Below are 14,133 nucleotides of genomic sequence, written 5' to 3'. Positions count from 1 at the left end.
TAAAATGCCTCCTGGATGAAAGTTTCCCAACCAAGGTTCCTATTAATCTTGGTGTTTCTTGAGCCCTGATCAGGTAAACCCAAGAATATATCAACAACACCTATACATTTTATTATAGAGAAGGGGAAAAAAAGTTCAGCCTCCTCAAATGTGCAGTAAACATATATGAGCCAAATGAGAGCACTAGACAAGAATTATAAAATGCTTTCCCTGCCCCTGCACCCAGCTTAAAAGTAGGATAGGAATTAAAGGGGTAATCTGTCTACAGACATCTTATCCCCTATCCAATAGGGGATAGGGGATAAGATGTCTGATCGTGGGAGCCTACCGCTGGGATTCCCCCATGATCTCTGTGCAGCACTCAGCATTCTAAACATGCTGGGTTTCCACAGCCGGAAACGTGTTGTCACGCCCCCTTCATTCGTGTCTATGGGAGGGGGAGTGACTTCACATCTCTGGCCGCAAAAAAACAGCATTCTAAACATACTGTTTAGAATGCTGGGTGCTGTACGGAGATCGGCGGGACCCCTGCGATCATTTGGATAGAGGATAAGATGTCTGTGGGCAGAGTACTCATTTAAGGGTTTCCAAGGAGTGAAAACCTTTATCAAGGGTTCCCCTGTGGTAACAATGAGGTGACTAGCACTATCCTATACACATGTATTCTATGTCCATGTTTATGCTTTTCATATTTACAGTCAAGGAAGAAGTTGAATCAAAACATGTGTTACCTGTGCATGATAGATCCAACCTTTCTTTTCCTTTTGGTGTTAGGAGTAGACTCTCATCCAAGGAGATGACTCGTTTATAAATGGAGCCGGTGGAAAACTTTCGCGTTCTTCCATCTTGCATCCCAAGGAACTGTTTTTCCTCATCTAGTTCATCGCCTGAATCTGTGCTTTTAATGCTTAACCTCCTCATTCGAGAAACAGAATCAACCTCCTTCATTCGAGCAAGGCGATCTAGAGCAGTCCGAACAGGCGTGGAGGCAAGCTTCCCCTGTAATGTTTCGATCTTCTTGGAGGGGTTCCTCACCCTTTTTTCAGCACTGCGAGTAACATTTGTCTCACTGTGTTCTGAAACAGACTGACATAGAAAAGGTGGATCCTGACGTAGGTCAACAATGTTTTTTAATTTCTCAGCAGCTTTCTCATTGTCTAAAGGCAAATGTAGGATACTTTTGAATACTCCTGTTGTCTCTTTTGTAGGAAAAAAAAATTCACTCACTTTTTTCTCCTTTATACTCTTGTCTGGTGGTAAAGCACTACTAGGGAGAACGTTCTCGGGACTTTGAGCCTCAGAGCTTCCATTGGACACCAGGCAATCATCTGCTACATCAATCCCTAGAATCCTTGCAGCTCTCTCGTGTAGAGACTCATTCTCCGGAATATCCAAATAATTGTGCTCCTCATAAAAGTCTCCATTATGGTTTGTGCTGATGAACTGCTTACTAAGGTCCGGAACAGAACGCCCATGATTTCTGTCAGATAGGGACAACTTTCGGATCATATTGTCCCCTAATTGGCCAAATTTTGCACAGCTGACCTTCACAATATCGAAAAACGTATGGTCAAAACATGTCTTGTCTTCTTTAAAGTGGTGCAAGCCAACATCTGTGGAAAGCTGTTTTTTATTGTTGGGGGTTTTACTGGCATGTATTTGCTCTGGTTGTTCCTGTTCTGACTTTGTCATGGCTCCAGTGTTTGCAGCTAGTTTGTCTCCAACTTTCTTGGTCTGAGCTTGTGTTTCTCCCATCAAGCATCCATCCAACAACTTCACGGCCTTATTCTTCACCTCGATAATCTTTGAAGATTTGCATAATTCAGCCCCGACCTCACTTATATCATACGTCAACTTCTCTGTGCACCAACTATCTAACTTACTTTGATCCTGAAGAACATCGAACATTGGCACTTCTTCAATCTCTATAATATGTCTATTGTTGCTCAACATCTCTCTCCTTAATGCTGTTCTCGTAAAGTCCACCTGGGTCACGGTACTTTGCTCCTTCACTATGCTCTTTTCTCCCTCACTAGAAGTCGTACAACTATCTTGATCCTGAAACTCTTTGTTCATACTTTCCAGTTCGCTTATAGCATCCCATGGACGCCGGTTTACAGGTTTTAAAAGGAACTGTCCAAAAATCTCCTTTTTATTGCATGGATTGTCTTCTTCAAACTCGTTCTTTTCACACTTGACCATCTTTTCTTTCCCATCTACATTTGCATTGGGAAGGTCACACCTTTGGCATGGCTCGGGTCTAGGTATCTGTGTCAACAATAAGGATGTCCTAGAGAATGCACTATTAGTAGACGGCGTAAAGCTAACTTGACCTTTCATACCAAGTATATTTGGTCTAGCGTTTTCTGGATGTCTACGTGGATCTCCCAATGCACCTGTAGGAACGAATTGGGATTTATTTTCCAGTTCACTTTCTTTTTCGCCATTGTAGAGTGGGGGAATTGGTATATCTGTAATAACAGTTTGAGTTTGCTGGTCTTTGTACTGATCGCCTGGCCAGGAGCCAGAATATGTCAGTTCTTTGTGTTTCCTCTGCTCACCAGATCTGAGGTCATTTGCTTGTTTATTTTCCTCTGTTTTGGACTGAGCTTGTTTTAGTAGCTCGGTATTATTGTTCATGCTTCCTGTAAGTGTTTGCAGCTCCAAGTCACTGGAAGATCCACTTAAAAGCCTTTGCTCATGTAGACCCCCATTGCTATGTTTTAACATGTTCATCCTGTCCACATTGTCTACTATAGAGTTGTTGCTCTTAGACATATCTGATGTGGCAGAGTCAGCTTTAACAGGAATGGAGACCAAGCAAAATATTGTTTCATTCAGTTTTCTCTTTGAACTTTTTTTACTAAAAACAAATGATTCAGGCTCAAATTTTTTAACTTTTGTTACGGTCTCACAAGCACTATCGGAGTGGGTCTTTTTCAAGGAGAGTTTGTGGGTAGGCTCACTGTCCTCCGGTAAACTGCACGCAGTGGCGCCATCTCTGTTTTCCGAAAGAGGATAGCACATTTGATTTGGGATGGAGATGTGCAACCATTGCTTGTGTTTGATCCCCTCTCTTTTTACAAAATGATGGCATGCATTTCTAGGATTGATAAAGGCACTGTCTTGTTCTCGCTTCCGAAAGTTACTTTCTTGACTGGACTGCTCAAGTCTAAAGTGATCGTTGTGTTTTTTACTGTGATTGTGTTTTTCTGCCTCCTGGGCAGCTGCTATATGTTTTATACGTGGATCATCGAAGGAGATGTATTGCACAGAGTTTTTACAACGTTCAGAATGCCTGTAGTTGGCAGGTTTGGTGAATGGACCATTATTTCCGAGACAACAGGTTGGCTTTTTGTCACTTGTGCTGGATTTCTCCACCGAAATATTTTGGCGTATGCAATCACTTGAGCGAGGCACTTTTTTATAAGGTTGGTTAGCTGCATGTAGTAGAGGCGGGGACTTATATGATGGGGGAGGTATATAATGTGGGGGTTCCATGCCTGAGTCATGTGAGCAGGATTCCTGGAGGGTCTCTAACGCTTTAGGAGATGAGTGATGTTCCTCTTTTTGTTGGTAATCCTGGTTTTCAGTTACATCCACAGCTCCCCATGTTTGCTGGTGAACTTCATATGAGGGTGGCTTTGAGGGTCGACTATATTTCGGTTTTAAGAATGAGCTTTTGAAATCCTGTTGTACAACATATTTATCCTGGGAAGGTATTTTATTTTCCTTTACAAAGGAACCATCACCCGTAGTTGAAGATATAGCCATATGACATGGACCTTCAGGCGAAACTTTTAACATTAATTGAGATTTCTGTTTATTTGGACCAAAAAATAAACCTTCTTCAAGAATCGGAGGGGTGAATTCTAGCTTTTCAGAACTGCCATCTGACATCTGGCTCTCTGATGATTTTGGACTCACTCTTACTTTCTGTTTCACTTTATCCACATTTTCCGTTACTATATTGTGAAATTCCTTGGTGTTTTTATCTATAAAATTTAATTTCCTCTTTCCTTCAATATCTGTGGACAGTGCAATATTTTCACCAGGTGGTCTGTTGCCCCCATGGTTTAATAAAACACTAAAATCCTGGCCTCTCCTTCTCCAGTACTGGATATCTTTATCTGTCCTTGCCCAGCATGGCTTTTCTGTCTGAAGTCTTTCAGGGACCCTAAAACAGAAAAAGATTTCAATAAGAACAAGAGGAATAAGAAACACATATGAATAGTTAGCATGTCACAGAGTCTCAGTGCACAGAGCAGCCAGTTGTCAGCTTTGAGAAGTGAGGATGGAAGTTCCCATATTAGAGGGCAAGCAAGGGAACGCCACCTCCTACTCAGTGAACTGCATGCAGTTTGAGCAACATATAGAAGGGAGTTAGGATATTAAAAGGCTATTAAGAGGATCGAAACCAGGATTTAAGAGAAGAACAGATTAGAACCAGTTAAACAGTTAACCTGGAAAAATTATTTGTGTTTTTATCATGTTACAGGCACACTTTAGACTACCTTCCTACTATTGTGTGGATACCCCTTGTGCCTCAATGCTCAACTGGATTGAGATTTGAAGAATTGACAGGACAAGTCAATACCTCAAAACATTCCTCAAGGATATTGCCTTTGCTCCCTACACGCCTCAGTCAACCTTGGATGCTCAGAAACATTTTCTTCTTCTTTGAACCACATTTATTAGGTTCTAACCAATACATAACAGGAACACACCACAGGATCTGCCATTTTAAAGGAGAACTTACCTAAAATAGACTTTTTCTTCTTGAGGAAAGACACTTTGCATAGTTTTATTGCCTGGCCTATAAAACACCAGTTTGACAGTTTCCCTAAGGAAATACATTAATTCATTAGACTGAGTCTTAAACAAAAAAGATTTTTTTTCCCCCCATTTATAATTAATTGACATAATATTGTAAACAGCAATACACATTACCTTACAATATATTTTTATCACCTCTCAAACTGATAAGGCCCCAATTATGTGGTGGAATTTCCAGGTGGAAAAATTCTGGCTGGACATTCCACAGGCAGAAGGCACTGACAGAACAATCCAGTGCTAAGATCACTTGGAAATGCACTTTCCATAGACGGCAATGCATTTTCAAGTAGATTCTGGAGAAAGAAAGCATGTGCTCATTCTTTCTGTGGAGTCTGTAAATTAAATTCCCGTGGCAGATGTTTTCATGACAGAAATTCTGCTGTGTGCATGGTGCCCTGAATCCCTTTGAAAATAATAGGAGTCTTCTGCAGAATTTCCAAGTGGAATCTTTCCACCGAATTCCACTCAGAATTCTGTTGGATGTGGCAGCACATGGTCCTCAAACAGTATAAAGAAAAATCCATGCTAACATACAGTGCCAAAAGTACAGAAAACTACATAGGATAAGATTAGTGTGTATTAAAGGGATACTCCGGCGCTTAGACATCTTATCCCCTATCCAAAAGGATAGGGGATAAGATGCCTGATCGCGGGGGTCCCGCCGCTGGGGACCCCCGTGATCTTGCATGCAGCACCCCAGTTAAAATCAGTCCCCGGAGCATGTCAGCTGTCACGCCCCCTCCCATAGGCTTGCATTGAGGGGCAGAGTGTGACGTCAGACGGGGGCGGAGGTAATCAGACCCGGAGCGAACACACTCAGGAACTGATTTTAACTGGGCGGAACCCCGCGATCAGGCATCTTATCCCCTATCCTTTGGATAGGGGATAAGATGTCTAAGCGCTGAGTACCCTTGTAAAGACCTGTATCTCGTAGAACTGATACTGATGCATAAAAGGGTTGTGTGCTGGAGGCTCAAAGAAGATCTGTGGGCTACCCATAAAATAGATTTGATTTTACTATCATGAAATAGCTTAGGAGGCCCTGATCAAACAACCTTTTACATTTTCTTAATATGACCTCCCATTCCCGAAATATGAGGATTTATAATTTGTCTGACAATTCAGGGAATCAGTCCGATGGGCGTGAACTTAATGGGCAGGATTATACAGACAGGGGGCGTGAATGTTTTACATTGAGGGGGTGTATTCGTAATACACCCATTGACTGTATAATCCCACCCATCACTTGATAGCCACTCCCAGTAGTAAAATGAGGTTCCTGCCCATATGACTTTTTCGGTAGACCTGTGGGCTAACAAAAAATAGATTACATTTTACTATCATTAAATAGCTTAGGAGGCCCTGATCATACAACTTTTTACATTTTCTTAATATGACCTCCCGTTCCCAAAATATGAGGATTCATAATTTGTCTTACAATTCAGGGAATCAGTCAGATGGGCGTGAACTTAATGGGCAGGGTTATATAGTCAGGGGGCGGGAATGTTTTACAATGAGGGGCGTGTATTCCTAATACACCCATTGACTGTATAATCCCCCCCATCACTCTGAGTAGTAAAAAGAGGTTCCTGCCCATATGACTGATTCTTTAAATTGTTAGACAAACTTTAAACCCTCATATCTCAGGAACAGGAGGGCGTATAAAGAAAATGTAAACAGGTGTGTGATCAGGGCACCCCGAGCTATTTATTAATAGTGTGATCTAAATTTAATCTGAATTCACCAAATTGCCTGGGTATTGTGGCCATGATATGTTTGCTAAAATGATCTCTTTTTGTGACTTTCTGAGTAAGGCCATACTTCAGTAATCTCCTTGATGAACATCCCTGCAGCCTGAAATTTCATGAAACCACGGAAAACAGATCTTGTTCATCTGTACAGTATATGTAGATAAGTGGGACATTGTTCTTTATAAAATCATTGATACTTCTATGTTACATACTGTACAAGCAGACCATGCACTTGTCATCTACCTACTTTCCCCCTATCCCCTGTACAAACACGGTTCTGTTCTTATGATTTTGTAGAGGATTTTCCCTTATTAAAATACATTTCAATGGTGGGAGCCAGATGGATAAGATATCAATATTATTTTAGGTTTAATATCCGGAAACGCATTGTCGTCTTTCTCTTCACATCTCCGCCACCAGCAAAATGACAAAGGAGAAGAATTCAATTTGACACATATAGGACAAGGATGTGAACGGAATCCAGGAGAAAATATTCCTCTCAGGATAAAAGTGCACGTGGTTAATTCTTGACTTACAGCTCTGCTGTATTATACTATTCACAGAACACATCATTTCATTTGTTTCAGCACATTGCAATGTATTGTATATTCCTGGAGTTGCTAATGTCTTAAAGCGGTTGTTTGGTGGACTTAAATAATAAAAAAGATGAGACTGGGTTAAAAAACTAAATAAAAAAAACCAATACTTAAATGGGTTCTCCACCATAAGGGGATTTTATTACATACCGGCCAGACAGTAATGGACGTGTTTTGGAAGGACCTGTGCTTGTCTTGGGGTTAAATGGCTGTGTTGTGAGATTACCATAAAGCTGTGGCTATCTTTTTTGTGAAATGGCTATCTCCTGTTGTAGTTCCCTCCTTTGAACTATAAGTCCCATGATTTCTTGTTTGTAAGTGTGAGGTCACTTTTCTTCCTCCCACACAACAGCCACCCCACCCATTAAAACACACCTGTGCTCCTTCCGTGCAATAGGCCACTGTTTTCTAACCAGGGTGCCTCCAGCTGTTGCAAAAATACAATTACTTGCAGAATGATCTTCCTCCCACCCAGCGGTTGCTCCACCCATTGAAGCACAGACACGCTCCCTTGACTAGTGATGTAATGTCTTGGGCTGCACTGCAACCTGGGAAAACCTGAGACGACACTAATTTTGTATGCTGCTAAAAATAAACTTTGGGGTAAAAATCACAGACTTGTGAGACCACCATCAATCACAGGTACAGACACTATATTATAAACTACACAAACTTTACAGCCCCTGTTGCACAGTCAAAAAAAAAACAAAAAAACCTGGAATAACTCTTTAATTTAGTGATCCCTCATTGCCAGAATTTTTTCCAATGGTGCCCAAGTCCTTGTGGACCTCCACTTCCCAATCTACGTCTTGGCACACAGGAAATGTCTAGGCAGCCAATCACTGGCTTAAACGGGTCACCTCTCTGGCTGGGGATTGGTTGAGCAGAAATTTCCTGCGTGTGGAGACAGGAAACGGGAAGAGGAGATCCACAAGGACTCCGGAATCATACTAAGAATTTATTAATAGCTCTGCACTTGAAAGGTCACAAATTGTAAAGCACATTTGTGCAAAACTTTGCAAATTTTCTTGGCATTTCCACGGCTTGTAGCCCTTGACAAAAGTCGTGGATACCACAAAACGTCAGGGAGACTGTTCAGATTTTAATACAGCCAAGCCTATGGAGTAATTCATCTACATACAATCCCACTGATGAATTTGGACAACTAATAATAGCACCTACTAGTGAGTGGTCGATAGTAGTGAAGGGCTGAGAGACCACTATCCAAAGGTTCAATAAACATAGGCACAGACTGATTATTTTAGTGATGTGTATTTGTTAGGGATATTGTATGAGATATTTAATATTGATAATATAGGAAGCTTTTAAGGGGAGGGCTTTAGTTGAGGGCTTTCCCATCAGGCGGGAACCCCCAAGGTGTTGGAAATAGTAGTGAGTTATCCCCACAACCAAATTAATAAAGGTTTATTGGTGTATAGTGGAGGCTATAAATTATCTTAAGGTGGACTATTCTATGCATAGTGTTGATCGAGACCTATTCCAAATATCTTACGCTATTACCCCCTACTTCCTTTTAACTTACATTTTCTACCTTAGCAAGAAGTAGGGGGACAGATAAAAGGTAACGAGACAGCAGGATCAGACTACATGGAGTCTGCTTGTAGTCTGTTACCATGGAAACATAATAGTAACACTTTGGAACTGTAAGTAAAAATTTATATTAGATTTTTTGCTTCATTTTTTTTTATTGCAGATACCTGGAATGATCGGTGATGATCGGCTTTAAAAGGGTACTCCGGTGGAAAACATTTTTTTTTTTTTAATCAACTGGTGCCAGATAGTTATACAGATTTGTAAATTACTTCTATTTCAAAATCTTAATCCTTCCAGTACTTATCTGCTGCTGTGTACTACAGAGGAAGTTATTTTCTTTTTGAATTTTTTTTCTGTCTGACCACAGTGCTCTCTTGCTGACACCTCTGTCCATGTCAGGCAATGTCTTGAGCAGGATAGGTTTGATCTGGACAGTTCCTGACATGGACAGAGGTATCAGGAGAGAGCACTGCAGTCAGACAGAAAATAAACTCAAATAGAAAAGAAACTTTCTCTGTAGCATACAGCAGCTGATAAGTACTGGAAAGATTTTTGTATAGAAGTCATTTACAAATCTGTATAACTTTCTGGCTCCAGTTGATTTAAAAAAAAAATAAAAGTTTTCCACCACAGTACCCCTTTAACAATAGTACCGTGTCATGGCGGTATACCTGTATTGTAGCTGATTATTTTGTAATGAATATAGGGAGTATATTCGGGCTGTTATCTGTAACAAGCAGGCAGGATTTTATTTTCTTTACATGACTGTATTGGAAAACAGATGGACCTTGTCTTCATGCTATAAAGAAAATGTGGTTTAAACATGTTTCCCTGGTGGCCGCTTTGTGATGAAAAACCTGGGGAACTTGTGCACGTCTTAAAGAAAAAAAATTCCAGTTAATATACCCATAGTGTCGTTTTGGCCTATTTACTATATCATTAAATGAGTGTTAGACCCTGTGCTATAATGCACATTTTAAGGCTGGATTACCGCAGTAATGAAGACCAATGTTCCCTATAAAATACGTGTTGGAGGATATCCAAGAACGACGGAGGATGTAGCCTGAGGCAGACATCTCCACCTTGGATAACCCGACCGCAACAACTGGTATCAATAACATTTGCGGCCTTTTGCTTTGTGTTTATTCTCTCGCTTTTACTAACTGAGCATGGGGCACGAAATCATATTCTCACCCCTTTTTGACACGATGAGCAGATGCTTTATTAAAATTCTTCTGTAAAGAAATGAGGTCATTTATAAAGTGTTAGGTTACTTTTTTAATGTATGGTTTTTAGGTAAGTACGTATTGTAAAACAAATACAATTGGAGTATCAATAAAAAAAAAAATAAGATATTGGGGGAGATTCATCAAGACCTGTCCAGAGGAAAAGTTGCCCAGTTGCCCATAGCAACCAATCAGATCGCTTCTTTCATTTTGCAGAGGCCTTGTTAAAAATGAAAGAAACGATCTGATTGGTTGCTATGGGCAACTGGACAACTTTTCCTTTGGACAGTTTTTGATCAATCTCCCCCATTATGTGGATAATGTAAATATTTATCCAAATAAAAAGAAACTTTATGGAAACAAAAAGTTCTGTGATTCTCTTTTCAAATATCTGTTATTGAAAGAAATGCCTACATTCAGAATAATATAGAAAGAATAAATTGTTTAGTTTTATTTATTTTATATAGTTATTTATTAGTGTTGCTCGCGAAAATTCCCAAAGCGAATTTTATTTGCGAATATCGCATATTCGCGAATTCGCAAATATTCGCGAATATAGCACTACATATTCGCAATTACGAATATTCATTTTTTTTTCACAGTACACATCACAGTGATCAGCCCTCTCTGCTTCCAGCTTGTGTGGTGTAAAGAAGCCTCTAATACTACTGCGTGAGACTGGCGTTCAAATTTGCGCATATGTGAAAATTTGCATATGCTAATTTTCGCATATGCAGATTTTTGTGTAGGCTAATTTTTGTATATGCGAATTTTCGTATATGCGAAAATATAACGCGAATATTACGAATATGCAAATTTAGCGAATATATGACGAATATTCGTCCATATATTTGCGAAATGTCGCAAATTTTCCAGGAAATTTTTTTTTTTATATATATCAACTGGCTCCAGAAAGTTAAACAGATTTGTAAATTACTTCTATTAAAAAATCTTAATCCTTTCAGTACTTATGAGCTTCTGAAGTTAAGGTTGTTCTTTTCTGTCTAAGTGCTCTCTGATGACACCTGTCTCGGGAAACGCCCATTTTAGAAGAGGTTTGCTATGGGGATTTGCTTCTAAACTAGGCGTTTCCCGAGACAGGTGTCATCAGAGAGGACTTAGACAGAAAAGAACAACCTTAACTTCAGAAGCTCATAAGTACTGAAAGGATTAAGATTTTTTAATAGAAGTAATTTACAAATCTGTTTAACTTTCTGGAGCCAGTTGATATATATATAAAAAAAAGTTTTTTCCTGGAATACCCCTTTAATTAATCAATTAATTTTTTCCTTTCACTTGCCGACTACACAAAAATATAGAAAATTTTAGCAAATAACAAATATATCAAAATACCTTATTCCAGCTAAGTCACACCCCCAACATCTAAATGCGTAAGCAAAGCGCAAATATGCCCAAAATGACACTAATGTTAAAGGGGTACTCTGGTGGAAAACTTTTTTTTTTAAATGAACTGGTGCCAGAAAGTTAAACAGATTTGTAAATTACTTCTATTAAAAAATCTTAATCCTTTCAGTACTTTTTAGCAGCTGTATGCTACAGAGAAAAGTCTTTATCTTTGTATTTATTTTTTGTGTTGTCCACATTGCTCTTTGCTGACACCTGATGCCCGTATCAGGAACTGTCCAGAGCAGGAGAAAAAAAAGTCTTCAAAAGAAATTCAAAAAGTAAAGAATTTCTTCTGTAGCATACAGCTGTTAAAAAGTACTAAGTGGATTAGAATTTTTAATAGAAGTCATTTACAAATCTGTTTAACTTTCTGGCACCAGTTCATAAAAAAAAAAAAAAAATTTTCCACCGGAAAGTGAATATGTTGAGAAGATGACCAAATTAACTTACACTAAAATATAGGTGCAAGAGCACTGATAAATTACCCCTAAAGTATACTGGCAATATGTAGAATGCTAAGTTTATACAGTTATTAAGCTTTATTTGCAACTTAGGACAGGTTCTTTAATTCCTTCCTGTACTGTGGCATAACAGTATGCAGAAGTAAGCTAGGCTGTTTAACCCCTATTTTGCTCAGTTGATTTACAACCAGAGCATAGGGCAACATACGTTAGATCATGAATAGGCTTAGAGATTAGCCCCTTAAAGGACAACTGCAGTGGTAAACATTTATATATGCCCGTGCCCGGGCCTCAAAAATAAACAAAATAAACTTATACATACCTTCCTACGAGCCCCCGTTGGTCCGGCACAGGCCTCACGGTCTGACAGTGCCGACGTCATTCCACTTCCTGGAGACGGGGATGCTGCAGAGCCGTCGGCGTATCACCGGCGGTGGCGATGTCCCACCCTGGCCTGTGACGTTAGCACTGCCGGACCGTGAGGCCTGTGCCGGACAACGAGGGGCTCATAGGAAGCTATGTATAAGTTTATTTTGTTTATTTTCGAGGCCAGGGCATATATAAATGTTTACCACTGAAGTTGTCCACAATGGTGCCCTAGAACTTAAAGGGGTACTCCGGTGCTTAGACATCTTATCCCCTATCCAAAGGATAGGGGATAAGATGCCTGATCGCGGGAGTCCCGCCGCTGGGAACCCCCGTGATCTTGCACGTGGCACCCTGTTTGTAATCAGTGTTCGCTCGTGGGTCTGATTACCGACGACCACAGGGCCGACGGCGTGTGACGTCACACCTCCGCCCTTGTGTGACGTTATGCTCCGCCCCTCAATGCAAGTCTACGGGAGGGGGCGTGATAGCTGTCACGCCCCCTCCTGTAGGCTTGCATTGAGGGGCGGAGCGTGAAGTCACACGGGGGCTGAGGAGTGACGTGACACGCCGTCGGCCCCATGGTAGTCGGTAATCAGACCTGGAGCGAACACGCTCCGGGGACTGATTACAAATGGGGTGCCTCGTGCAAGATCACTGAGGTCCCCAGCGGCGGGACTGCCGCGATCAGGCATCTTATCCCCTATCCTTTGGATAGGGGATAAGATGTCTAAGCACCGGAGTACCCCTTTAATGCTCCAGGAAGTATATTTTACGTTCTGTACATGAAGGGAGCACAGGAGCTGTGCTCGTGTTATGCATGTCATGTCCCAGCTGCTATCAGCAGCAGGGGACCCGCCGTCAATGGCAGACATCAGTGATCACGCTGATGTCCACTATTAACCCCTTAGATGCAGTGATCGGATCACCTGTGTGCCCGCGGGGATCCGATCAGCCATTATGGCAGACAGAAGTACCCACACCTGCCTCCGCCCTTCTTCTAGTAGACCAGAGAAGTAGATCACTGATAATACTGATCAGTGCTATGCCTCTGCATGGCACTGAACTGTATTAGCAATCTAATGATTGATATAAATAGTCCCCTATGGGGACATAGAAAGTGAAAAATAAGTGATGTGATGAATCAATAAGTGATGAATCAAAAACTTCTGTTACCTAACTCACCTTGCAGAGTCTCAGTGTATTCCTATGAGATGCAGCTTCAGTCTGTTGCCTTCCAGTAGGTTTCTTCCTGTCAGCTCTTGCAGGCAGTAAGAAGCTACATCTCATGGAAATATATTAAAAATTCTGCACACAACACATAGCAAAGAACAGGAAGTGTAAGTCAGGGAAGTGTTATAACTCATATACCAATGAGTGTATGGATTCACCTAGTATATCACTGCACTCCTTGGGGAAGATTTATCAAAACCTGTGCCGAGGTTGCCCTTAGTAACCAAACAGATTACTTCTTTAATTTTTTAGAGACCTTTTTAACAATTAAGAAGCAATCTGGTCAATTTTTCCCCTGCACAAGTTTTGATAAATCTCCCCATTTATCTTCTAGATAAGGCAGAAATGGGAGGTCAAAGTATTTAGGATACAACAGAAATGATCTCCTCAGCAACACACTGTATGAACTAGGATAGCAATATTGGATGAGGAGTGGAGGATCTGATTTCTGCCAAGGGGCTCTATGTGACAATCACCTTAGTAGTATATACAGCTATTAAGCTTCAGAACACCTTTATGGGAAGGGTCTCTCGATCTACAGAGCTCCACCATGCTCTGGATCAAACACTCGTACTTAATATACAGAGGTTCCGACAGTGCAATAAATTGAAAAGAAGAATTCACAGACCTGCTTCAGTGACTTTTTTCATTTATTTTCAAGTAGCATTACAGTACATTTTTTATTCATTAGGAGCACGAAGCC

The 14,133-nt window shown here is 40.7% G+C and overlaps 1 protein-coding gene across 4 annotated transcripts in view; it reads right to left on the bottom strand.

The window, feature by feature from the left end:
• The window catches only part of JCAD (junctional cadherin 5 associated), a 148,405-nt gene that overhangs the window by 8,461 nt on the left and 125,811 nt on the right, over positions 1 to 14,133 (bottom strand). For all 4 annotated transcript variants that reach the window (XM_056519423.1, XM_056519425.1, XM_056519424.1 and 1 more), the window contains one exon: positions 732 to 4,177. In XM_056519423.1, the coding sequence (XP_056375398.1) occupies positions 732 to 4,177 (3,446 nt within the window). The remainder of the gene's footprint in view (positions 1 to 731; positions 4,178 to 14,133) is intronic.

Source organism: Hyla sarda, chromosome 5, assembly GCF_029499605.1.
Source record: "Hyla sarda isolate aHylSar1 chromosome 5, aHylSar1.hap1, whole genome shotgun sequence".
Taxonomy (NCBI): Eukaryota; Metazoa; Chordata; class Amphibia; order Anura; family Hylidae; genus Hyla; species Hyla sarda.
Note: the sequence above shows the minus strand (reverse complement) of the source record. Positions and strands in the feature narration are given on the sequence as shown.